Here is a 27,632-nt window from a genome sequence, read left to right as displayed (position 1 = left end):
CTGTCCTCCCTCTGCAGTCTGGTTTGGCATACTGGGTAGTATCCCTTCCTCTCCATCACCAGCTGTCAGAGATGATAAGTGATGGGTCAGGCTTCCTGGGAGAAGGCTTCAGTGAACATGATTTTCTGTGTGCATCTGAGTGCGTGTACCAGGAAGAGTATATCTGGGGTGTATGCATGTTGTGCAAGGGAGTGTGTGCTCTACCGAGTGTATATGGGTGAGTTGTGCACCTTTGGAGGTGAGCAGTGTATGTGCCACCAAGGGTAGGGTGTGCGAGTGGTGTGTATCTGTGAGTGGACATGGGTTTACAGGCAAATTGTAAGTATCAGGAATCACCTGCCTGTTGAGAGAGTATGTGTGTGTGTGTGTGTGTGTGTGTGTGTGTGTGGTGAGCACTCTCCCTCCCCTTTTAACCCCTGAGCTTGGGTGGAGGGAGGGAGGGAGGGGTCAGGTGGTGGAGGGGGATGGGTATGCTACCCCTTTCCTGGGTCCAAGACCAGGTGTATTTGGCTCAGAGCAATAAACCTGTTCCATCAGCTGGCTTTGCCTTCGAACTTCTGTGCCGCTGGTGGACCCTAAAAGCGATCCTGGACAAAGCAGATTTTCGCAGTGCTGGGAGGGGTCCACTTAGTCAGGAATTGTGGGGAGCAGAGGGGTGTGGGACCTTTCTCTGCCCTCTAGGCTCATCCCCAAAAGCTGGGAGCCAGGACCCTGCGTCTGCTACAAGGGGCTCTGGGGCAATCCGGGGCCGCATCAATGTTGGATGAGCCCGCACTGCCTCCACGCCGCCTCGATACCATCTTCCTCAGTCTCACTTCTAGTGTAACTGGAGGAGCCCGGGAACCAGCCTGAGCCACGATCTTCTCTATCTTCTCGCGGCGGCGCCACCTGCGGGGGGACAGGACCTGGGGAGGGAAGCCCAGCTCAGGCTGTGGTGGTGCGCCCCGGAACGGGGTGGGTGCCGGCCAGCCAGGCCTAGCCTTGTGAAACGGGTCCGTTCTATTCTGGGCTGCCCCTCCCACCGCCCCGGTGCCAGATTACACTTCCTCCCTCCTCGGGGCACCTCACCCTCTCCAGGGTGTCATCTGTCTGGCCGCACGCGTCCTTGTGGCAGTTCAGTCCCATCCGTCCCCCCACCCCCCCACCCCCCCGCCCCCTGCCTGGCTTTGGGGCCACGGCTTCCTGCTGGGGAAGAGGCTGGAGGGGCATCAGCTGTACCAAGAGAGACCCCCTCAGGGAAGGAAGGGGAGTAGCGGCCACTTCGCGGAGGCTCCTACTGTGGGTGAGTGTCCCTCTGGTGACCAAAGCAGAGGAAATGGTGAGGAGGGCAGGCTGAGACCTGAGGGTCCAGAGTGACCAAGCTCCTTACCTCCCAGACATTTGCCACTCCAGCACCCACTCCTTATGCCTTGAGACGACACAAGCACACAGCACCCCCTGCTAAGCTTTGCCCCAAGAGGCACCTGTGAAATGGGCCGCAAGCCCATTGAGTATCTGGTACTGGTTGGCAGTAGTTGGGGTGCCGTCATTACTTGGCTGTGGCCTCGGTGGTAGAGCATGGAGAGCCACTCTGGTGGGCAGAAAGTTTGGACTGGATTGGCAAGGTACAGCCAGTGGGCTGGCAGTCTGTTTTTGTGAATAGTTTATTGGAACATGGCCAGGTCTGTTTGTTTAGATATTGCGTATGGCTACTTTCACACTAGAACCTCACAGTTGAGTATGACTTTAAAGTCTAAAGTATTTACCATCCGGCCCTTTAAGAAAAAGTGTGCTGACCCCTCTGAGATATTCCTAATACATGCTGTCTATTCCCCACACTTGCCCTTCCTCTCCCCTCTTCCCTTACCTGTGCACCTCCCTCCTGACTCTGCATCTCCCACACATCTAGCTCACCCCAGGCTGGGTGCTTCCCATACATGGGGACTCTTCTCTGACAGAAAACATTCCAGAACCCAACAAATACCCGAGGGTTGGTCTCAGCAGAACCCTTACCTGGCCCCAAGCTGTGAGATCCTTCCTAGGCCAAGGGAACAAGGTGTTAGTTAACGGTGAGCATAGCTTCCTGGGACCCCTAAATCTGTTAGGGACCTGAGAGATTGAGAAGGCCGGTCTGGGCATGGGATTTCTGTCACTTCCCGGAATGGCCAGGCCAGGAGCTAGGGACAGAGCTGCGCTCCCAGTGGAGTGGGGATGAGGGGGCTGTTGAATGAGCAGATAATTCTAGGGCACCGCTATGCCCTGAGGGGAGCCTGGGAGCCAGGAAGCCCCAAAGAAATAGCCCCTCTCCTGCCTGCTGTCCATCCAGTTTCAGACCCAGGCCCAGGGACACATTGTACCCCCTTTCCTTCAGGCTCCAAACCTTTGTGAACAAAACCTAAACCCTTTTTCTTTGTTCCTTCTGCACGTCTGAGCTAAGGGGTTCTTTTCAGGGGAAGGTCAGGAGCAGAGGGAACCCTGGGTCCTGAAGACAGAGCAGCATTCCTGCTGCACTGTCACTAGGTGGCACTCTCCAGGTGCTGACTCCTGCTCTGGAGGTCGCTGGGTGTTTCTGACACTTGCAGGCCATTCACGGGTCCTGTTCCAGCCTCAGCATCTGTACTGACTCCACAGTGATGCGTTTTATTCCAGCCTCAAAGGCTGTGGCCGCACACACTCTGAATCCCACCAGACCTGACCAGCTCTCTCTGCCCCCTTCAGACTCTGTAGTTCAGGGCATTTTCCCAGGGAGATCATTGGGAGAGACCACCAGGGACTACCTGGAGCTGTAATGACCTGTAATTACCTGCCTAATTGCCCTTCTCCTCCTCAAGCTGTCCTTGAGGGCAGGACTGTCTTATTCTCCTCTGGAGCCCTGAGCAGAGGGTGTTTGGTGGTAAATGACGTACAGCCAGGAGAGAGTTGTCATCGCTGTTCACCCCAAAACCTGATGCATTGATTCCGACTCATAGTAATCCTAAAGGACAGAGTAGAACTACCCCACAGTTTCCAAGGAGCGCCTGGTGGATTCGAACTGCAGACCTTACGGTTAGCAGCCGTAGCTCTTAGCCTCTACTCTACCAGGGTTTCTGGTAGTTTGTCTAGTGGGTGCTTTTTAGTCTCCAGCTTCCCTGGTGGGAAGCTAGGGAGAAGGATGCAAGCAGACGTGTGCCCTGGTGAGTGGAGGGAGGTTCAGAGAGAGGAGCAGCCTTCCTCTCTCTGGCCTTGTTCTGAGCGGTACCAGCATACTAAGGCTCTTCTAAATGGGAAGAGAGACACTGAGGAGGCACAGGGTAGGGCCGAAGAATGCTGCTTGTTTCCAGGTAGAGTTTTCAGGCCCTTGACTGGCCCTGGGAACAAGCTCATGCTTGTCCAGGACCAGAGACAAGGGTTGGAACCTAGCACCTCTTGGGGCCTTGCCCTTCTCACCTGGCCCCAGCTCAGGCCATTCTAGTCGCCTCCCAGTCTAAAAGGGAAAAACTGTGACTTGCCAAGGGTCTCAGACATTGGCTTGAAGGGCTGCGCCTGTGCTGGAGAGACTAAGCCACTCCCCCACCCCCAGCCCCAAGCAACTGCTCCTAACAGCAGGAAGATGTCAGCAGGGGCCCTCCAGCCAGCCCAGGGATGATGACAGTGGGCATGAGGTCTGATGCCTGGACACTGCTTACATACAGGCTGTGGGCAATGGGTAGGGGTCCCCCATCCACTGTAGTACCTAGGAAGAAGAGTGGGTATTCCTGTTGACTGTGTGCCTTTGACTCGGCCGAGGCCAGGTCGACATGTGCTCATGAATGTGACCCTGGGCAGGGGCTCCTGGCTGAACCCTCTCCCTGATGGGCTGGCACCAACATGGAGGTGACATTTCCCTGCCTTGAACAAGCTCCAGTGTGAGACTGGCATTGCTCACTGGGGTAATTACTGGTTTGGGTTCGATTTCCATTCAAAACAGTAATCCCAGCCTGAGCTGGATGTCAGATCTGAAGGTTGATTATTAGTAACGTTTATCAACAGCCGCTCTCAGCTTCAGGCAATTACAGCTAATCTGCCATTCCTGCTCCCAGTCGTGCACAACTGCCAGCTTCTCCCCTGCCACCACCCCGCCCCAGCAGCCAGCCTGAGCAAGGGCAGGAGATGGGAGCCACCTTATGAGTCACTGTTACCCCAGTATGTAGGGGGTCCACGTACACGCTAGGCACTGTGCTCCCTCCCCAGCGGCAATCTTCCTGTTGCAGAGCCTTATGAAATCTAAACTGATTCTATCAGAACTGAGAGGAATCCCCGGTTTACAGACATGGAACTATGTTTCCCGGCTCTTGTCATATTACGCGTTTTCAGTTGCATTGAGGTTCCTTCCACCCAGACTCAGGCTGTCCCTCCCTTCCAGGGCCAGGACTAAGGTGAAGCAAGTGAGGCATTCACCTTGGCACAAAATTTAAGGGTGGAGATGCGATGAAAGCTCAGCAATGAAAATAAATAGTAACAAACCAATTGCCATTGAGTTGACTCCAACTCATGGTGACCCCATGTGTGTCAGAGTAGAACTGTGTCCCATAGGGCTTTCAGTGGCAGGTATTTTAGACGTAGCTCTCCAGATCTTTCTTCTGAGGCACCTCGGGGTAGACGCGAACCTCCAACCTTTCATTTAGCAGCTGAGCACATTAACCTTTTGCACCACCCAGGGACTCCAAAATAAATATTTTGATGCAATATTTTTTAAAATTGTACTTCAGATGAAGATTTATAGAACAAACTAGCTTCTCGTTAAACAGTACACAGATTGATTTATGACATTAGTTAACAACCCCACAACATGTCGACACCCTCCCTTCTCGACCTTGGGTTCTCCATTACCAGCCTTCCTGTCCCCTCCTGCCTTCTAGTCCTTGCCCCTGGGCTGGTGTGCTCCTTTAGTCTCGTCGTGTTTTGTGGGCCTGTCTAATCTTTGGGTGAAGTTTGAGCAGCAGAAGTGACTTCATTACTGAGCTAAAATGGGATCCGGGGCCCACACTTTGGGGTTTCTCCAATCTCTGTCAGGCCGATAAATCTAGTCTTTTTTTGTGAGTTAGAATTTTGTTGTACATTTTTCTCCAGTTCTGTCCAGGACCCTCTATTGTGATCCCCATCAGAGCAGTCAGAGGTGGTAGCCGGGCACCATCTGGTTGTACCGGACTCAGTCTGGTGGAGGCTGTGGTAGTTGTGGTCCATTAGTCCTTTGGAGTAATCTTTCCCTTGTGTCTTTAGTTTTCTTCATTTTTCCTTTGGATGCAATATTTTTTAAGAATCAAAAGTAATGCAGAAATATCCATAATGAACAAAATATGAAAATTTGAATAGACAGGAACCAACCTTGCATTTACAAGTCTCAGCCTCACTTGCCTCACACTAATCCCAGCCCCATCGGATCCTGTTCTTATTTAAAAATTTTGATATTTTGTTTATCAAGGTTGTTTTTGCATTAATTTTTATTTTATATTATTTGTCTTGATTACTGAATTTTTTTAGTATACCCCTTAAATTGTGCACCCCAGGAGAGTGCCTCACTTAGCTCACCCTAGTCCTGGCTCTGCTCCTCTCCCTTCTTGCTGGGCCCAAACACCTCCCCTTCCCTGCAGCTCTCACTGTCCTTTTGTCTCAGGTGGGTGGCTCAGCTTCTCTCTGAGCTGAGGCCCAGAGCAGCAGAGAGTCCAGGGGGCCCCCACCCTGGGCAGCCGTTCCGAGGTGCCTGTCCCCTGCTCTGTCCCTCTGGACCCTGCTTCAGCCTTCAGACACCACAAGGAGGGCCTGCAGGCTGCCATGGTAACTGCTGTGGTAATTAGAGGACAGAACATTCTGGTCTTCCTCCACTCCCATATCACGTCCAGTCCCTGATTTACTAACCCAAAAGGGAACTAAAACATTGCAGAGAATGTATGGAGCTGGGGAAAATGACATTCGTCTGAATTCCTCCCAGGAAGAGGACAGTCTGTGGCTGAAGGAAGACAGTGATAGTCTGTAATGGGGAGGGGAAGCCCTACAGTAAACACGGATGCGTGCTAAACAGACTTCTGCAGAGGATAGGTCTAATGAACTGAAGGGCTTTCGTCTGGCTGAGCAGCATCTTGATAAGCTGCTCACCAAAGAATATCCTCCCCCATGCCCTCCCACCAGGCTTGTCTAAGACTTAAACAAATATTTTAAAAATATCAGTGTTGAAGCTATCGCTTGTCCAAAGTGCCAAATTGTATCTGGGGCTTGAGGCATTATCACGTTGAGGTCCAGGCCACAGCCACTTGACCACTCAGTGTCTAGACACCTATCACAGTGGGAGGCCCAAGGGTCTCCAGTGGAATGGTTCAGAAGCATCGTCTGAGGACTCCCCAGCACCACAGAGCTGGCACACCCTCCGTCCACCCAGCTTGGCAGTAGGTCATTAGTCCCTGCTCTGCTACTTCCTGGGCAAGCTGCTTCCCCACTCTGAGCCTCAGTTTCCCCATATGTGATATGTCGATAATAATGCCCTCCTTAGAGGGTGTGCTTGCCATTGAATAAGCCAAATGTATATAAAAGTGCTGTGACACCATGAAGAGCTGTGACCATGTGGCCATTATTCAAAACCCCTAACGGCTGTCCCATAACAGCAGACTGGAGAGTCATGTTCTGTGAGGCCCTAGAAGACAGAATTAGAGCCAAAGAGAGGAGTCTTTGGGCTAGGAGTAAAGAAGAAATTGCCAGCTGTGCAGAGGTGGAGGGACAACTCTGGCAAGAGAGGGTGCCCTGACACTGGGAGATTTTCATAATCACCTGTCCATCACTTCCCTTTCCCCAGGGAGGGAGTGACCCTTCAGAGATGCTGTTTATCCAGCCCTGAGGTTCTGTGAGGCTTTTTGACCATCCTTCCTCAGTCCAGCTGGGCACCACGGGCCAGCCTCAAGGTGAGGATGGGCCTCCTTGGAGGACGTGGCTTCGCCTCCAGTTGATATGACATCTTCCTGGCTCACTTTCCCTGGTTTAATACTATAGACCATTGTATAACCCTGAGCTTGGGCAGGAAGGAGACCAGGGAGGGCGCCATGCTTCCTGTGGCCACCCACACTTGACCAAGTGCTGATTGGAACATTGGCTTTGAAATGCCCTTTGACTCTGATCGAAAGGTTCCAGCCCATCTGCAGCAAAACAGAGGACATTGAAAGTCTGTGAGAGATGGAGGGATGAGGGTCCCAGTTCCAAGCGCACACACACATGCTCTTCCCCACCTGGGAGCTGCCATGTGCAGTGTGTCTGCGGTTGGCTTTGGAGCTTTGAGGCATTGTGCTGAAGTGGAGAGAGTGGCAGACTAGGTGTCAGGAGACCTGGTCTTGGCCTGACCCTTCCTCTCTGTGAGCCTGATTTTTCCATCTGTCACATGAGGAAGTAGGATGAGATGCCCTTCTCAGCTGACAGTTTGTGATTCTTCTGTTTTCTGGAAGCCGTAAGAGTTGATAGAATGAGCTCACCTTTGCATCCTCCTCCCCATGCCACTTACAGTCTCTCCGTCAGCCTTTACCTGTCCTCTTGGCAGACTTGGGGACCAGGGTCCTGTCAGGGTGGGGTCAGCAATGTCCAGTTTTTCACCTGGGCACCATTTTTCCATCATAAATTTGAAATTGAATCCCAAAGGTTCTTAATTATTATTCTAAGCTCTCATTGAAAATCTGAGTATCAATTTTATAAAAATGTGGCTGAGGATGGGAAAGGAAGGGGAAGCAGTGGGGCTATAGGTAGGGAAGGGAGAAACAGAAGGTGATATGATCAGGGAATTAGAGCGGGGCTTGATGGATGAGGCTGGAGTTGTTCACAGGATCTAAGTCACCAAGAGCCTCTGGGCCAGGTAAAGTAGCTTAGATTCTGTCCTGGAGGTAGGGTGGTTGGAGGGGGCAGGGTGGCTACTGAAGGGTTTAAGCAGGGCAGGGGACATGATCAAATTTGCATTTAGAAAGCTCACCCTGGTGCTAGTGTGAGGATGGGTTTGAGAGAAGCAAGTTGGAGTTAGACACCATCCCAGAAGCTGATGCCAAGATCGATTTGGGCAACTGACACAGAGGCCCAAAATGAGGAAGTGGGTGTAGTGAAGGGGGTGGGTAGAGTTGGAGATGCTTGGCTGATAGCATCAGAAGTGCTTGATGATCATCTGGATTTGCAGAAGACAGTAGTCAGGGAAAAGAAGGTGCCTTGCGGGGGAGGGGGGGCTGGGTGGTGTATTCACTGACGCAGAATACATAGAATGAATGATCAGACTTACACAAAGTCCAGAACTGTATTCATCAGGGTGTGGTGCTGTGGGACATCCGGGAGAATGTGTCCAGAGAGCAGGTAGATAAAGGGGTCTAGCCTTCAGAGGAGGAGTGGATGCATGATGCAGGGTTGGAAGTTCTCAACCCTTGAGAAGGGTTATGGGAGGTAAAGCCCTGCAAGGGGATCAGATGACCCAGGTGCATTACGTGGAGTGGAGTGAGAGGACCAGAGGCTGAGGACACAGATGAGCAAATCCTAGGCCCCTCATCAGCCCCTAAAAGGCAGAATGTGTGTGTCCCTCCCAGCACAGAGCCTACCACTGACCCTTAGCACACAGCTGGCCACAGATAGGCCGTCAGTGAATGTGTTCTCTGGCTTGCGGTTCCTCCCACTGGAGCCTTAGTGCACCTGGCTCTGCCTGGGTTACTATAGTAACCTAGGGATGCAGGGATGCATGGGCTCTGTGTTGCCGTGGAAACCAGCAGTTGGGTATCCCTCAGTGGCATGGCTGCTGAGCCCTTGGGGATTCATCCTGGTCCTAGAGGGGTTGGAAGGTAGGCTGTGACAAACACAAAGGTTTCCAGGTCCTAATTAATCAGTGGTGGTTGTTATTAATCCGACTGTTGCCATGGTGATGAAGGAAGATACACAAGTGGGCTCATGGTAGCTTCAGTACTGAGCTAAATGATATAAGGAAATTTCAGCCTTAAGTAGGATCATCCCTAGACTCACTCCATCCTCTGGCCACCATGGGGCCAGGACACCTTTGCCTTCTTTCTGGGTTTCCACACTTTTGCCAAGACAGGGATTTTGTTCCCAGGAGGCACTCCCGGGCACATGGGAGCTCCGCATTCAAAGCAGCACAGAAAACCTGGGCCCCTGAAACAGGGCCACCGGGGCCACCAAAGAGATTGGTAAGCACTCAACACTCCGCCTTCAGCCGGACTTACCCCTGCCTCAACTCCACCTATCTGCCATCAACCTCACCCCTTTGCAGTCCCAAGGCCTCCTCTTCCCTCTGGTGCTGTTTCCCCATCACCTCATGGAGTCCCACAGCCCACCTTCCCCAAGCCTCTCAGGCTCTGGGCAAGTGAGCAGGAGGCTTCACTGCTTCACATGCCCTGGAATCTCAGGGGATTCCTCCATTGTTCACGTGAGGGCCTCTCCCCTCTTCCCGAGCCCTCTGGCCCTCTGGCAGCTCCGCTTTCTTGCCCTCTGCCTTCTTTGGGTGAATCCTTTTTCTGTCCTATGCCACCCCGCCCCATGCTTCATTCCATTCCTACACTCTGGTCATTGCTGCCCTCATTCTGGACTGCCTGCATGCTGTTCTGAGTGAACACCCCATGGAAATCCCTGTACCTGATCCATAACTTAACACACCATCTGAGGTGGCTGAGACCTGGGCACTGAAGGAGGCCTTGAATGACAACAGTCTGGCCAAGCAAGGGGCAGGGATGGTCAGGTAAGAAAGTAAGGGCGTGGAGTCACCCCTTCTTTTCCTCCTCAGGAGAACAACCAGGAGGAGAAACTACTTGAAGGACGCAAGGGAGATCGCTCGGTGAGCTGGCAGGGGAGGAGGGTATGCTGGCCCTGAGAAAGAACTTATGAGGAGAAAGTCACCCACAGGAGACTGTGCAGGGAGGTGGTGGGGGGATGTGGGTGGCTAAGTGGCCATGGATCCCATATCTACGGGTGTGTGCGTGTGTTTGTGTGTGCATGTATGTGTATATGTAATCAAGTGTAAGGGAAGATGTGACAACTAGGCAAAATTTGTACTGACTATGGCTCTCATGGCCTTGGTTTGTTTCTCTTTGGTCCTCCTGTGGTTCTTTTGCCCTGACTCTAGCCAAGTTGTGCTGATGAGGGCCCAGAGTCCTAGCTCCATTCCACAACCTATGCTGGGATTCTCTCAGCCAGGCCTTCCCAGGGAGGCGTCCTCTGCATTTGGCCAAGCCATTGCCCAAGACGGCTGAGGAAATCCAGTTTCCATGCCTTCCTATTGTCCAAACACCCAGCCTGAGTACTTCCTGCCCCAGGCCTGTCTTCCACAGTCAGAAGATGGGTCTTGCTTTCCTCAAGTGATTCCTAACCAGGACCTCATTTGTTCTCTTCTGAGACAGAGGTCTCTTAGATGTATTTTTGGCCCAGGACATGGGCAGAAACAGCTTCTCTGTGAAGGAGGGGTCTGAGCCCTGTTTACAGATAAGACTAGATGGTAGGACCCCTTCTCTAGCTGCAGAGGGCCCCCAGAACCTGAGGAACCTGTCTGCCCTTCCGAGGACTAGGTCAGAGAAACGAGGGGAGGAGGCATCTGGGCCTCTGGTGTGTCCCCTCATGGATATTGATCCCGGGTTTCTGATGATGATCTCCTCAAAGAGAAGCTCTGTGGAGAACCATGGGTCTCAGGTATGGCCCCCATGGCAGGTGCCCCCTGTACCTTTCCTTTTCTATACACAGCCTCAAATCAGGCCGAGTTTTTAGCCTGAAGAAAATCTCATGAAGAGAAAGGTGGGGCCGGGGAGTATCACTGAGCCTAATTCAGAGGCGATTGGGAAGGAGCAGAAGGGCTGGAGTAGGAAGGGTGCAAATAATGAACCCCAGAGGGATGACTCTGCCGTGACAATTTTAATGAGGCTTGAAGACTTTCAGCTCATTTGTCTTCTGCAGCTGTTGCATTTTTGAGTAATGTGAGCTAGTGAGTCTCCTTCCTGTACTCACCACCATAGACTGACAAGGCTGCAAGAGTCTTTGAGATCCCACATATCTAACCCCTTATTTACCAGGGAAAACTAAGGCCTGAGGCAGGCAGGGCAAGGTCACACTGCAAGTTCATGGCTGAGTCAGGATTAGAACCCAGCTCCCTGCTCAGGGCTCTTTTTCTGCCCCAGCTGCCTACCGTGAAGGTGTAGGACCCAGCCTCACTGAATGGGGGTCATGAGAATACTGGAAGGCTGTGGTCCCCCGGTTATGACCTTGCCTTGTATGAGAGGCCTTGAGCATAGCATGGCCTGTACATATATTTACAGCTGTTGACTGACTGGCAGGGACTCCTGGCCATACTGTGTTTCTGAGCTGTCTCATTTCTGGGATTTGGTGCCTCTGTACTCCACCCAGGGCTCCCAACACCACTTTGAGTATGCCTGAAGGCTCTTCCAGTGTCCCTGAATGTCAGGCAAAACTACATAATTCAAGATGGTGACAACAAGGGTAACATTTTACCTGTGGCCAATCCTGTATGGGCACACAGGGCTATGAGCAGATGAACAAGGAAGGTGAGGAACCAGGCAGCCTCAGTGTTGAGGAACTGGTTGTAGGGACATATCTCCACAGCCTGGGGATTAGTCATAATTAATGGTAAAGTTAGATGATCAGCCACTTAGGGACACAGCCAAAGCAAGAGAACCTTGGGTCTTGACTTAGTGTTTTCATCCTATGTTCCGCCATCATATTGGGAGCTTCCAAGTTCATGAGGACAGTTCCTCCATGCCACAGTCTCTGAGTTTCTTGTCTTCAACTCACTGAATGTCACTCATTCCTAGGGATCTACTCATCATTTGAAACTGTTCCACCTCTAAAATCTTAATGTCTCTGCACCTTCTGTGCATTCTGTCTCCCTCACCTCCACTGTAGCTGTTCATAGAGACCTGCAGGCTCTTGACTTCTAATTATTCTCCTTGCTCTGAATCAACTCTTGATCCTGTCTAATCTGGACCTGGTGGTGTTTCACTTCAACTGTTCACCATTCACAACTTGGCCCCTTAGTCTCCCACTCAAACCCTTGAACACAGTAACCACCTGCCTTCTCTAGTCTAGATGATGGGGGGGGAGGTCCCTTCATGAATTGATACAAATCCAAATCCATGGTCCACAGCCTCAACTGAGCCCACAGCAGTGTCCAGGCACTACAATTCCCCACCCAGCTTTTTCCAAGCTCTCACACAACCCTCTAACTTTCTACACCTCAGCCTCCCTACTCATTCCCAGCAGTCATCCTAGACTCCTTCACAGAGAAAAGAAAACTTGACGGGAAGAGATTCCTTCACCCTCCTCACCAAGTTCCAAACTTACCTGCACCCATGCCCATCCATGTCTCCAGCCCCATCATATTGAGAGATAGGTCCCTCTCCCAGTTAGCCACTCCACTTCACATACCCTCCCCCGCCCCGACCCAGTACCTCACTCTTGCTAATGCTCATTCCCTCTGTCCTGGTTTCCTAGGGCTGCCATAACAAAATGCCACAAAGTGGGTGACTTTAAAGAACAGAAATTTATTTTTTCTCACCATTCTTAAGGCTCGAAATCCAAATTCAGGGAATCAGCAGGGCTATGCTCTGTCCGTTCTGGTGGCCCTGGGCATTTCTTGGCATTTCGTTGCTTGCAGGCAGATCCTCACACAATTGTCTTCGCCCTGTTCTTCTCTTTTATAAGAAACCACTCAGAAGGGATTAGAATTAGGACCCACCCTACTCCAGTATGACCTCATTTAACTTAACCGATAACATGTACAAAGAAAAACCGTATTTCTCCCAACAAGGTCACATTCACTGGTACAGGGGTTAGGACGTCAGCATATCTTTTTGGGGGACACAATTCAATCCATAGCATCACCTTTCTCTTGTATCTTCATTGTCTCCATCTCTCCTGGTTCCTTCCACTCTAACCCAGTTAAAAAAAACACTGTACAACCTACGCTTCTCAGCCCAGCTTATTGAAATCAAAGTCAGTGTTTATTATCCCCACTTCTTCACCTCCTGCTGAATCCTCAGTCCACTACAATCCAGCTTCAGTTCCCCACTTCTCCATTGACACTTGTCTTGCCAGCATCTCCAATGAGTTTTATTATAAATTCAGCTGAAGCCTTTCAGTTCCTATTTTACCTCTGAGTAGCATTTGGCATAACCTATCACACTTTCTTTTGAAACGTTCTTCCCTTGCATTCCAAGACCTCATACTCTCCTGGTCTTTCACCTACCATTATGTTCCTTTTTTCTCAGTCTTCGTGAGATTTTCCTCCTCTCTTCACCTGGAAATGCTGATACGGTCCAGGATTGTGCCCTGGTCTCTTTTCTTATTTATACCACTTCTAAGTGATCTTATTGATTACTGTGACTGCACCTTCCGTCTCTAAGTTATGACTTCACAAGTACAGGTGATCCCTAGACAGTCGCCTGTCTAGGGTATTTCACCAGCACTGGGCGTGTGGTCAGAATCAACTCGACGGCAATGGGTTTGGTTTTTGGTTTTTTTGAGTGCATGGCACTGCTGAGCAGTTGGTACAGTCAATGGTGCATCTATGGAAAATGGCATCTATGGCAAGCACTGAAATTGTGCCCTTATCCAAACATCTGACACCCATCTTTTAGGTAACTTTACCATAATATCAGCTCAGAAATACAAGTCAGCTCATTAATTTTTTAATTTACACATTACTGTGCTTGAGGAGGGACAGTGGTTTGTACTGGGTTCATAGAGACTGAACCCAGGGCTGGTGCAATACCTACGATGCCTTAGATATGCCTCTGTCCCTAGATCTGTCTCCTTAGTTTTAGTTCTGTCAGTTTTGCATCATGTATTTTGAAGCTCTGCTCTTAGGTGCATAAACATTTAGGACTGATAGGTTTTCTTAAGGAGTTAACTCCTTCATCAATAGAAAATGTTGTTGTTTATCCTTGGCGATGTTGTTCTGAAGTCTAATTAGTATGAATAATATGGTCACTTCAGCTTTCTATTCATTAGTGTTTGTATGGCATATATTTTTCCATCCTTTTACTTTTAACCTTTCTGACTATAAATGTAAAGTGGGTTTTTTTAGACAGCATATAATTAGATCTTATTTTTTTTATTCAGTCCGACGAGCTTGGCGTTTAATTGGAGTGTTTAGACCATTTATGTTTTCTTAATAATTTATTTTATTTTTGCTGTTGTTGAGAATATACACAGCAGAACACACACCAGTTCCACAGTTTCTACATGTGCAATTCAGTGACATTGATCACATTCTTCTAGTTGTGCAACCATTCTCACCCTCCTTTTCTGAGTCGTTCCTCCGCTGTTAACATAAACTCACTGCCCCCTAAGTTTCCTATCTCATCTTTCAAGTTGCTATTGTCAGCTTTATCCCACATCGATAGATCTTAAAAGAGCACAAAGCTCAAGACAGACATTCTTTACTAGTTAAGCTAAACCATTTGGTTTAAAGAAGACTTCAGGGGATATTTTTGGTTTAAGGTTTAAAGTTTAAAAATGATCTCAGGACAGTAGTTGCAGGGGTTCATCCAGCCTCCGTGGCTCCAGAAAGTCTAGAATCCCTGAGAATTTGAAATTCCGTTCTACATTTCTCCCCCTTTTAATCAGGATTCTTCTATTGAATCTTTGATCAAAATGTTCGGCAGTGGTAGTCGAGCACCACCCTGTTCATCTGGTCTCATGGCAAAGGGGACTGTTGTTCCTGGAGGCAGTTAGCCACGTATTCTGTTTCCTCCTACTATTCCTGACTTTCCTTCTTCCTTCTGCCTGTAACAGGCAGATAGAGAGCAATTGTTGTAATTTGGATGGCCACTTGCAAGCTTTTAAGATGCCAGACACTACACAACAAATGAGGAAGTAGAACAGAAGCACTAAACATGGTATTAGGCCAATAAACAGGGACTAGATCATTTACATTTAATGTTACTATCAACATAGTTGGGGTTAACAAGACTGGAACCATTCCCAGAGTCAACTCTTCAGACAGGGATTGGACTGGACTATAAGATAGAAAATGATACCGGTGAGGAGTGAGTTTCTTGGCTCAAGTAGACACATGAGACTATGTGGGCAGCTCCTGTCTGGAGGGAAGATGAGAAGGCAAAGGGTGGCAGAAGCTGGCCGAATGAACACAGGAAATACAGGGTGGAGAGAAGGAGTGTGCTGTGTCATTAGGGGGAGAGCAAAAGTGTATATAAATTTTTGTATGAGAGACTGACTTGATTTGCAAACTTTTACTTAAAGCACAATTAAAAAATATATATATATATAAAAAAAATATTTGGATTTAAGTCCGTTGTTAGGTGCCATTGACTTGGTTCCAACTCATGGGGACCCTAGGTACAACAGAACAAAACACTGCCCAGTCCTGCGCCTTCCTTACAATTGTTAATGTGTTTGAGCCCATTGTTGCAGCTACTGTGTTGGTCCATCTCCTTGAAAATCTTCCTCTTTTTTGCTGACTCTACCAAGCATGATGTCCTTCTCCAAGGACTGGTCCCTCAATTTGGACATGATAACCTGTCCAAAGTACGTGAGATGAAGTCATGACATCCTCTTTTCTAAGGAGCCTTCTGGCTATACTTCCAACACAGGTTTGTTCATTTTTCTGGCAGTCCATAGTATAGTCAATATTCTTTGCCAACACCATGATTCTTAGGCATCAATTCTTCTGTCTTATTGATTGTTCAGCTTTCACATGCATATGAGGCTATTGAAAACACCTTGGCTTGGGTCAGGCACACTTCAGTCCTTAAAGTGACATTTTAGCTTTTTAGATTTGCCCACTACAGTATGTCGTTTGATTTCTTAACTGCTGTTTCCATGGGTGTTGATTGTGGATCCAAGTAAAACGAAATTCTTGACTTCAGTATTTTCTCCATTCATTATGATGTTGCTTATTGGTCCAGTTGGGAGGATTTTTATTTTCTTTATGTTGGTGCGTAATCCATACTAAAGGCTGTAGTCTTTGACCTTCATTAATAAGTGCTTCACGTCCTCTTCACTTTCAGCAAGCAAGGTTGTGTTATCTGCATAATGCAGGTTGTTAGTGAGTCTTCCTCCAATCCTGATGTGCCATTCTTCTTGGTATAGTCTGGCTTCTTGGATTATTTTCTCAGCGTACAGATTGAATAAGTATGGTGAAAGGATACAACCCTGACATACTGACACACACTTTTCCTAATTTTAAACCACTCAAACCGAAACCAAACTCACAGCCATCGAGTTGATTCCAACTCATAGCGACCATCTGTGACAGAGTAGAACTGCCCCATAGAGTTTCCAAGGAGCACCTGGCGGATTTGAACTGCCGACCTCTTGGTTAGCAGCCGTAGCACTTAACCACTATGCCACCAGGGTTTTCTAAAACCACTCAGTATCCCCTTATTCTGTTCAAACAACTGGCTCTTGGTCTATATACAGGTTCCTCATGAGCACAATTAAGTGTTCTGGAATTCCCATTCTTCTCGGTGTTGTCCATAATTTGTTAGGATCCACACAGTCAAATGCCACTGTATAGTCCATAAAACACAGGTAAACATCTTTCTGGTATACTCTGCTTTTAGCCAAGATCCATCTGACATCAGCAGTGATAACCCTCATTCCATGTCCTCTTCTGAATCCAGCTTGGATTTCTAGCAGTTCCCTGTAGAGGTACTGGTGTGCCATTATTGAATTATCTTCAGCAAAATTTTACTTGTGTGTGATACTGTTTGATAATTTCCTTATTCTGATGGATTGCCTTTCTTTGGAATGGGTATAAATATGGATCTCTTCTAGTCGATTGGTGGGGTAGCTGTCTTCCAAATTTCTTGGCATAGACGGGTGAGCCCTTCCAGTGTTATATCTGTTTGTTGAAACATCTCAATTGGTATTCCATCAATTCCTGGAGCCTTGTTTTTCACCAGTGCCATCAGTGTGGCTTGAACTTCTTTCTTCAATACCATCGGCTTTTGATCATATGCTGCCTCCTGAAATCATTGAATGTAGACCAATTCTTTTTTGGTACAGTGTCTCTGTGTGTTCCTTCCATCTTCTTTTGATGCTTCCTGCATCATTCAATGTTTTGCTCATAAACCAAAAAAACCAAACCCATTGCCATTGAGTCAGTTCGACTCATAGCAACCCCATAGAATCATTCAATATTGCAGCTCAAGGCCTGAATTTTTTCCTTAGTTCTTTCAGTTTGAGAAATGTCGTGCATGTTCTTCCCTTCTAGTTTCCTAACTCCAAGTCTTTGTGTATTTCATTATAAAGATGATGAAGTTGAAGATTTTTACCAACTTCTGCAGTGTGAAATTGATCAAACATGCAATCAAGATGCATTGATAATTACTGGTGACTGGAACGTGAAACTTGGAAACAAAGAAAAAAGATCAGTAGTTGGAAAATATGGCCTTGGTGATAGAAATGATAACCGGAGATCACATGGTAGAATTTTGAAAGACCAATGACGTAGTCATTGGAAATACCTTTTTTTCAACAACATAAGTGGTGACTGTACACATGGACCTTGCCAGATGGAATACACAGGAATCAAAATGGCTACATCTGTGGAAAGAGACAATGGAGAAGCTCAATATCGTCAGTCAGACCAAGGCCACGGGCCGACTGTGGAAAAGACCATTAATTGCTCATGTGCAAGTTCAAATTGAAGTTGAGGAAAAATTAAAACAAGTCCATTAGAGCCAGCGTATGACCTTGAGTATATCCCACCTGAATTTAAAGACTGTCTCAAGAACAGATTTGATGCGTTGAACACTAATGGCCGAAGACCAGATGAGTTGTGGGATGACATTAAGGATATACATGAAGAAAGCAAGCCAAAAAATCAAACCCATTGTTGTCAAGTCGATTCCAACGCATAGCAACCCTATAGGACAGAATAGAGCTGCCCCATAGGGTTTCCAAGGAGCGCCTGGTGGATTCGAACTCCTGACCAAGAGCAGTCATAGCTCTTAACCACTATGCCACCAGGGTTTCCAAGAAAGCAAAAGTTCCTTAAAAAGACAGGGAAGAAAGAAAAGACCAAAATGAATGTCAGAAAAGATTCTTAAACTTGTACTCAAATATGGAGTTGCTAAAGCAAATGGAAGAAATTTTGAAGTAAAAGAGCTAAACAGGAGAGTTCAAAGCGTGGTTCGAGAAGACAAAGTAAAGTATTACAATGAAATACGCAAAGACCTGGAGTTAGAAAACCAAAAGGGTTTAATTCTTCCATCTTTTTTTTTAGTATTCGTCACATCTATTCTTTGTTCCTTTTTCCTCTTTTCCTGTATTCCTTTTATTGAGCATTGTTTATGATGCTATTTTATCTCCATTCTTAGCTTACTGTGGCTCTTTTTTGTTTTTGTTTCATGGTTTTTAGTGCTTGCACCAGGGTTTACAAAATACATCTTCAGCTTACCACAGCTTACCTTCAAATAATATTATACCATTTCATGAATACCATAAGAACCTTACAACAGTATAGTCTCATTCACCCTTCTTGTCTTTTGAGCTATAACTTATTGTCACACATTTCCCTTCTTCCTGTGTTATAAACTTCATAATATGTTGTTATTACTTTTTCTTTAAAGAGTACTATCTTTTTTAAAAATAACAACTTTATTGGGATATAATCCACATACCATACAATTTCCCTATTTAAAGCATAAAATTCATTGGCTTTTACTATATTCAGAGTTGTGCAACCATTACCACAATCAATTTTGGAATATTTCCACACCCTGAATTAGCAGTCACTCCCTGTCTTAATTATCTAGTGCTGCTGTAACAGAAATACTGTAAATGGGTTTTTTTTTTTAATTTTTACTGTGCTTTAAGTGAAAGTTTACAAATCAAGTCAGTCTCTCATACAAAAATTTATGTACACCTTGCTATATACTCCTAGTTGCACTTCCCCTAATGAGCACACTTCTTCTCTCACCCTCTATTTTTGTGTCCATTTGGCCAGCTTCTGATCCCTTCTGCCGTCTCATCTCCACTCCAGACAGGAGCTGCCCACATAGCCTTACGTGTCTACTTGATCCAAAAAGCCCACTCTTCACCAGTATCATTTTCTATCCTATATTCCAGTCCAATCTCTGTCCGAAGAGTTGGCTTTGGGAATGGTTCCCTTCTTGGGCTAACAGAAGGTCTGGGGACAATGACCTCTGGGGTCCTTCTAGTCTCAGTCAGACCATTAAGTCTGGTCTTTTTATGAGAATTTGAGGTCTGCATCCCACTGCTCTCCAGCTCCCTCAGGGGTTCTCTGTTCTGTTCCCTGTCAGGGTAGTCATCGGTTGTAGCCAGGCACCATTTAGTTCTTCTGGTCTCAGGCTGATGTAGTCTCTGGTTTATGTGGCCCTTTCTGTCTCTTGGGCTCATAATTACCTTGTGTCTTTGGAGTTCTTCATTCTCCTTTGCTTCAGGTGGGTTGAGACCAATTGATGCATCTTAGACGGCTGCTTGCTAATGTTTAAGAGCCCAGACGCCACTTTCCAAAGTGGGGTGCCAAATGTTTTCTTAATAGATTTTATTATGCCAATTGACTTAGATGTCCCCTGAAACCGTGGTCCCCAAACACCTGCCCCTGCTACACTGGCCTTCAAAGCCTTTAGTTTATTCAGGAAACTCCTTTGCTTTTTGTTTTGTCCAGTTGTGCTGACCTCTCCTGTATTGTGTGTTGTCTTTCTCTTCACCTAAAATAGTTCTTATCTACTGTCTAATTAGTGAAAACTCCTCTCCCTCCCTCCCCAGTCTTGTAACCATCAAAGAATGTTTTCTTCTCTGTTTAAACTATTTTTCGAGTTCTTATAATAATGATCTCATACAATATGTGTCCTTTTGCAGTTGACTAATTTCACTCAGCATAATGCTTTCCAGATTCCTCCATGTTAGGAAATGTTTCACGGATTCATCATTGTTCTTTATCGATGCGTAGTATTCCATTGTGTGAATATACCATAATTTATTTATCCATTCATCCATTAGTGGGCACCTTGGTTGCTTCCATCTGTTTAATCTCTTTTATATCTCAAAAGAGATTGATTTAAGACACATCCTACATTAATGTTGTCTCATTAATATAACAAAGAAAACCCATTCCCAAATGGGATTATAACCACAGCTGTAAAAAAACAGAACCAAACCTGTTGCCGTTGAGTTGATTCTGACTTATACTGACCCTATAGGACAGAGTAGAACTGCCCCAAGTTGCAGCTGGTGGATTCAACCTTTTGGTTAGCAGCCCAGTGCTTAACCACTGCACCACCAGGGCTCCGACCACAGGTATAAGGGTTGGGATTTATAATACATATGTCATGGATTAAATTGTGTCCCCCCAAAATATTTGTCAGCTTGGCTAGGTCCCAATTCTCTTGTATGATTGTGTGATTATCTATCATTTTTGTCTCTGATGTGATTTCCCTATGTGTTGTAAATCATATCTATTATGTAATAAGATGGATTAGGGGCAGTTGTGTTGATGAGGTCTATAAGATTAGATAGTGTCTTAAGCCAATCTTTTTTGAGATGTAAAAGACAGAAGCGAGCAGAGAGACGTGGGGACCTCATACCACCAGGAAAGCAGCACTAAGAGCAGAGCATGTCCTTTGGACCTGCAGGTGGCACCTAGAGTTTGGAATTGTAGCCTACTGGACTGTGGGAGAATGAATTTCTCTTTGTTGAAGCAATCCACTTGTATTTCTGTTGTGGCAGCGCTAGATGACTAAAACAACATATTTGGGGGGGGATGCAATTCAATTCATAGCACTCTGCTTTCCTTTCTTCCCCCCACCCTAGCCCTAAAAAAACCCCTAGACAACCACTAATCTACTTTCTGTGTCTATACGTTTGCCTATTCTGAACATTTCACCTAGATGGAATCATACAATATGTTGTCTTTGTGACTGCCTTCTTTCCTTAGCATGTTTCCAAGGTTCTTCTAAAGTGTGTCTGTTATAGACAGCATATAGTTTGATCTTGAATATTTTATCCAGTCTGAAAATCTCTGCCTTTTGATTAGATTGGTTGATCCATTCACATTGATATTATTATTGATATAATAATATTATTGATATAATAACATATTTATATCTGCCATTTTACTTTTTGTGTTCTATATGTTTAATGTCTTTTTTGTTCCTCTATTCCTCCTTTGCTGCTTATTTTAGCATTAAGTGGATATTTTCTAATGTAACATTTTAATTCCTTTAATGATTTTTTTCACTATATAACTTATTTTCTTATTGGTTGTTCTAGGGCTTATCATATACATCTTAGCTAATTAAAATCTTTTTCAGATTTATACTAATAATTGCAGTGATATACAGAAACATTGCTTCTATATAGCTCTATTTCCTCTTCCCTTTTTTTTTTTGTGTGTTTATGTATATATATTTGTTGCTGTTAGGTTCCGTCAAGCAGGTTCCAACTCGTGGCGACCCTATGTACAACAGGATGAAGCACTGCCCAGTCTTGCACCATCCTCACAATCGTTATGCTTGAGTCCATAGTTGCAGCCAACCATGTCAATCCATCTCATCAAGGATCTTCCTCTTTTTTTGCTGACCCTCCACTTTACCAAGCATGATGTCCTTTTCCAGGGACTGATCCCCAGATAATATATCCAAAGAATGTGAGACGTAATGTCACCATTCTTGCTTCTAAGGAGCATTCTGGTTGTACTTCTTCCAAGACAGATTTGTTCGTTCTTTTGGCAGTCCATGGTAAAGTCAGTATCCTTCGTCAGCCCCACAATTCAAAGGCATAGATTCTTTGGTCTTCTCTGTTCATCATCCAGCTTTCATGTGCGCATGAGGCAATTAAAAACACCATAGGTTGCATCAGGTGCACCTTACACAGTAATACATTGTTGTAATTATCACTTTGTGTAATTTAATGTCTCTTAAAGAAGCTGAGAGAAGAGAGCAAATATATATAGAGTTTGCTATATTAACCCTGTAATTTACCATTTTTTGTCGTCTTCATTTGTTGCTGTGGGTTTGAGTTACCACCTGTTGTCATTTCTTTACTCCATTCCAGCTTTACTTCACCCACCTTCTTTGTGCTGTTATTGTCAAATATATACATTTATATATTTTGGAGGCCCAACGATACAATTATATACATGCCATTTTTACACAATTGCTTTTTAAATTAGCCAAGAGAAGAAAGAAGAAATATGTATTTGTGCTGTATTTTCTAGTTGCATGATTACCTTACTGGTATTTTGAGTGTGTGTGTGCGTGTGTGTGCGGATTTGAATTATGATTTGAAGAGCTTCCTTTAATATCTCCCGTAAGGCAGGTTTGCTAGCAACAAATTCTTTCAGGGTTCCCCCCCTCTTTGTAGAAATGTCTTTATTTTGTCTTCATTTATGAAAGATAGTTTTGCTGGATATAAGATTTTTGATTGACTTGAATATGTTCCACTGCCTTTTGGCCACTGTTGTTTCTGATGACAAGTCAGCTGTTATTATTATCAAGGTTATTGTCCCTGAAAGGTTGTTTTTCTCTTGCTCCTTTCAAAAATTTCTATTTGTCTTTCAGAATTTTTACTATATGTTTGTGAATCTCTTTGTGTTTATCCTGATTGGGGTTTGTTGAGCATCTTAAATGTGTATCATCAATTTGGAAAGTTTTCAGGCATTATCTCTTCAAATACTTTTTCTGTTTTATTCTGGTAGTTCCATTACTCATGTCCTCTAGGCAATAATAAGGGCAATCGTGGGGCTCACCTTTTTTGCTTTCTTCTCTCAGGGTTGACTTTCCAGCACTGCCTTTTGTCCAGTGTCTGAAAATCTCATTTCATATATTTCATCCCTTTTTAAAATTTTTAAAAAAGGGAGGTAAATATAGTCCCTGTTTGTCCTTTGTAGCTAAAAACAGAAGTCTTCCCTTAGGTTCACATATTTAACTACCTCCCCTACATTCCCACTTGTATATCACACAGACTCCTCAAACCCAACAAATTCAAACAGTCATCCTCCTTACCCCTTAACCTGTCTCTCCTCTTACTTTTCCCTCTTTCAGGTAGTCCAGTCCCAAATCTTGGAGACCACCAAGTCCTCTTCCTCATCTGTCTCTAATATCTAATTTAAATCCTCTAGCTTTGTATTCTTGGTAATTCTCAAATATGTGCTTGTCTTTCTATCCCTCTGGCTACCGGATTAGTTTGGGTCCTATCTGTTTTCAGTCTAAATTACTAAAACAGCCTTCATACTGCCTCTTTGCCTCCAGCCCTGTCTTACTCTAATCTATTAGCCACACTGAAGCCAGAGTTATTTTTCCAAACCACGTAGGCGATATCACCCTTGCTTAATGTTTCCTAGTGGCTTCTCTGAAGCTTCAGCATAAATCCCAGAATTCTTAGTGTAGACAAAGCTCTTTACTGTCTGGTCCCTGTTATGATCTCCAGTATCCTGTCATCTCCTGCCTCTCTCCTCCCTATACCAAAAAACAAAAAAACCAAGCCCAGTGCTGTCTAGTCAATTCTGACTCATAGTGATCCTATAGAACAAAGTAGAACTGCCCCATAGAATTTCCAAGATGCAGCTTGTGGGTTTGAACTACTGACTTTTTGGTTAGCAGCTGTAGCACTTAACTGCTGCACCACCAAAAAAAAAACACCAGGGCTCCCCCAAATTCACCTGTTCCTTTCTGTTTCTAGGTTTCATGTGAGGCTCCTTATATATGTAGCACTAGATTGCTCATCATCCTTTAGGATTTGATGTTACCTCCTCCAGGAAGCCTGTTCAGATGTCCTCAGTCATGTATGATGATAAACTCTATCATGAGTCTCAGTAAAAATTACTGCAATCATGGATTGTATCTGATTCTACCACTGGATTGTGACTTCTCTGAGAGTAACTACATATTTTACTTGGCCTCTGTACACTTAGCAGAAGATCACACACAGAGTAGCTGCTCAGTATAAGTGCACTGAATGAATGAAAGCCAGGTATGGAGGTATATCTAGTGGAAACAAGAAGAGAAGACCTAAGGCCAACTGACCTCCAATGGCCTGGATGTCCTCCGAGCTGTCAGGCCCAGAGTAGAATGCTTAGTGCAGCAGGACCTCCCTCTCAAAGGTGGGCAATGCTGGGCCTGAGGGGTTATGCTTCCTCCTTACTCTACTGCACAGGGGCTAGAGTTATGTGAGCCTTTCTATTGTTGCATTGCCACCTTCTACTTCAAAAGGAGACCCACTGTATCATCCAGGCCTGCCAGAGCCTGAACACCAGGGCAGGCCCTTGGAGTGGCTGGGCTTTACGCTTTTCAGCAGAACTGTGTCTTGCATGTAAGTCAGAAAATGTGCCACAGGGGACCTGGCATGTCACAGGGAATTCTTACTGAAATGAGATTTTAAAAGAAGGCATGATGAAGAGCTTTGATGACTGGGACCTGTAGGGCAGTTCTCCTTTGTCACATGAGGTCACTATGAGTCGACAGTTACTCAAAAACACCCAACAATAACAACAACCCAAGTGGGACTTTCCTAACCCCTGTGCAGTAAAGAGAGCTGAAGCTTTGGCAGTCCACGTCTTGTAGTTTATAATCCTAGGATTTTAGAACTTGAGGGGTGTCATCTCGAAGCCCATCCTAAACTATCTAAATTGGAATCTCTGGGAGAGGCCCAAGAATCTGAATTTTTAAACAGCTCCCCAAGTGATCCTGATGTCCAGACAGATTTGGGAACCACTGGCCCAGGCTTAGGAAGGAGGCAGTGGACACTCCTCAGGAAAAGAAGTGGGTTGCCTCTTGCCCAGGTCAGCTTCACACCTTTTAGAATCATGGTGGCCATCATGTAGTGTGACTATACATTGTAAAATAGCATTAAGAAAATTGTAGTAAGTTTGTAATATATAAAACAATCTGAGGAAGAAAAATAGAATTACCTGGCATTAATTCCTCTTTGCATTTTGGTTTATTCCATTTATTAACTTTTTATTGATGTATAACATACAGAAAAGTGCACAAATTACAAGTGCACAGCCCAATGAATTCTCACAACTGATCACAGTCATGTTAACCCCACCCAGACCAAGAAACAGAACCTTCCCCTTAATCTCCTTTTGGTAACTCCACTACCCTTTCCCCAGAAACAGTTATTCTGACTTCTAACATCATAGATTAATTTTGTTTGTGACTGACATTTATGTAATTGGATCATTTATACCTACTCTTTGAGTCTGGCTTCTTTTGCTCAATATTATGTTTGTGAGATTCATCTATGTCATATATATAGTTATAGATCATCTATTCTTGTGTAGTATTCCATTGTGTGACTATACTACAATTTATTTTATCCATTCTACTGCTGATGGGCATTTGGGAAGCTTACAATACTTGGCAGTTATGAATAGTATTGCTATGAATGTTCTCGCACATGTCTTTTGGTGTACATGTGCCTGCTTTTCTGTGGGATAGGTTTCTATGAGTGGAATTGCCGAGTCATGTATAAATGTTGACAGTTTTTCAAAGTAGTTCTACCAGTAAATTCCATCTGTGGTGTATGAGATTTCTGGTTGCTGTATATCCTCATCCTCACCAGCACTTGGTGTCTTCTGTCTTTTCGTTTTAACCATTCTGGGAAGCGTATAATGAATGGCATTGTAGTTTTACCTTGCATTTCCCTAGTGTGAATAATGAAGTTGAGCATCTTTTTGTTGATATAGTTCTTTTTAATCTTGTACTTATGCGCCCACTCCTCGTAATCATTGGGGGGGGGGGAATAGGGCAAAAAGCTGGTACCATAATGAGAAAAACATCCTGGGTAAAGTACTATATTATTTTTCCTTTTACTGAAGTCTTTCATCATAAAATAAGTTCTATGTAACTATATAAGACTTTAAAGAAAACATATATTCTGCTATTGTTCCATCTTTTGTCCCTATGCTTTCCCTAAGCACATAATTTGTATTAAGTGTTTCACCAACTTTTCTTTTTGGACACACATTTTAATGAGGCATTGCACAGATATTCTCCAAAGACAAGTCACTATAATGAAGTAAAAGCTCAAACTCAGGATGAGGAAAGAAGCCTTTGGTAGTGAATGCCCAGAACTAGTTATTGTTGTTTTGTTCCACTGGGAACAGGAGGGAGCCCAGGGAGTAAAGCTGTGAGCACTGCCGAGTAGATCCTGAAAATAAGGCTGTTTTTGTTTGAGGTTGTGTTGTTGCTGTTCTTTGTTAATGCAGAAAACTGTTTATTAATTGAGAAAATTTGTTATAAATTTTTCTTAGGTGCTATCTGAAAAAATATATACTGTGAGTTTGTTAACAATTTTATCTTTGTGTGTGCATATATATTTTTAATGAAGTTGCATAAACTGGTTTGTAATCTATGTTTTCCAAGTAACATTTTTCTGTACTATTGAATATCACTAAACAGATATTAATTTAAAGGCTATGCAATAATTCTTCTTATGGACTTATTGAAATTATTTAAACGTTCCCCTATTTCAGTAATTCCTAAATTCTCAGTGATGAGCAGTTTTGTGCATAAATCTCCACGCTCAAATGATTACTGTCTTAGACTAGCTTTAGAGAGGTGAAATGAAGGGCTAATCATTCATATTACCTCATTTTCTTCCTGAGAGATCGTATCAATCTACCCTCTCCCCAGCAGCATATGAAATCCCTCCCTCACTGCATGTTTGCCAACTTTGCATTCATTTCAATTACATGTCTCTTGCCATATAGAAGACAGCACTTTTTTACCTAATAAAATCTTTCTGGCTTCTAGATTTGGGAACATGCTTTGAAAACCTTCTCTCTCCCTCCACATGATTAGAAAAATATTCTCTAACATTTTCTAACTTGTGGTTTTATTGTTTTGTTTTGTTTTTACAATAAATCTTCAATTCATCTGTTATTTGTATATGTTGTGAGGTAAAAAAAAAAAATTTTTTTTTTTGTGAGGTAGGGATATATCCTTTTCCCCCAAATGGATATCACATTGATTGCTAGACCATTTATTAAATAATCCAACATTTCTTTAATGTTTTGAAAACCGTATTTATTATAAGCCAGTTTCCTATGTATACGTGGGACTATTTCCGTATCGTTTTGGCCCATTTGGTCATTTTTGCACCACTACTGCTCTTTTCATTGTTCTAGTTGTTGCAGTTTCGTAGTAGAGTTTGAGAGCTGGTATGATAAGTGCCTCCTCATTCTTATTCTTTTTCAAAATTTTCATGGCTACCTTGAAAAATTGACTTACTTTTTCAGATGAATTTTGTCAAGTTAAAAAAATCCTATTCACTTGTGATTAGAATGGCATTGAACTACAAATTAATTTGACAAATTACAATACCATACAGGAATGTAGTAGGCATCTCTTTTTATCAAGGAAATTTGTGTAGGTAAAGATTTGTAATTTGTTTTATTGGGATTTTAGTTTGTTTTCATGTATGTTTGAGACATTTATTGTGACATTTTCCATGATATGTTATATTTTCTCTCACTTTTGTTAATAGGATCTTTTGATTTATTTTTAATTGGATGTTGCTGATATGTAAGAAAACCATGTATTTATGGATACTTATTTTGTATTAATTAACTTCACTGACCCATTTATTAGTTCTAATAGTTTTTCAGTTAATTTTCTTGGATTTTGCTAGGTGGGCAGTCATTATATGCAAATAATGATGTATTTTAGTCAGAAATGAGTGTT

General features: G+C 44.6%; 1 protein-coding gene across 10 annotated transcripts in view; it reads left to right on the top strand.

Moving 5' to 3' along the window:
* Nucleotides 1-27,632, top strand: part of TUB (TUB bipartite transcription factor) — a 90,735-nt gene that overhangs the window by 6,730 nt on the left and 56,373 nt on the right. For 3 of the 10 annotated variants that reach the window (XM_064288472.1, XM_064288474.1, XM_064288471.1), the window contains exons 1-2: nucleotides 1,126-9,140; nucleotides 9,734-9,784. The exons of 1 other annotated variant lie outside the window; for it this stretch is intronic. In XM_064288472.1, the coding sequence (XP_064144542.1) occupies nucleotides 9,064-9,140; nucleotides 9,734-9,784 (128 nt within the window). In that variant the 5' untranslated portion in view covers nucleotides 1,126-9,063. Of the gene's footprint in view, nucleotides 1-1,125; nucleotides 9,141-9,733; nucleotides 9,785-27,632 lie in introns of those variants that run through there. 6 more of the 10 variants (XM_064288470.1, XM_064288469.1, XM_064288467.1 and 3 more) reach the window with 5 other exon arrangements.

The sequence above is a fragment of the Loxodonta africana genome, chromosome 7 (genome assembly GCF_030014295.1).
Source record: "Loxodonta africana isolate mLoxAfr1 chromosome 7, mLoxAfr1.hap2, whole genome shotgun sequence".
NCBI classification, from domain to species: domain Eukaryota; kingdom Metazoa; phylum Chordata; class Mammalia; order Proboscidea; family Elephantidae; genus Loxodonta; species Loxodonta africana.
Note: the sequence above shows the minus strand (reverse complement) of the source record. Positions and strands in the feature narration are given on the sequence as shown.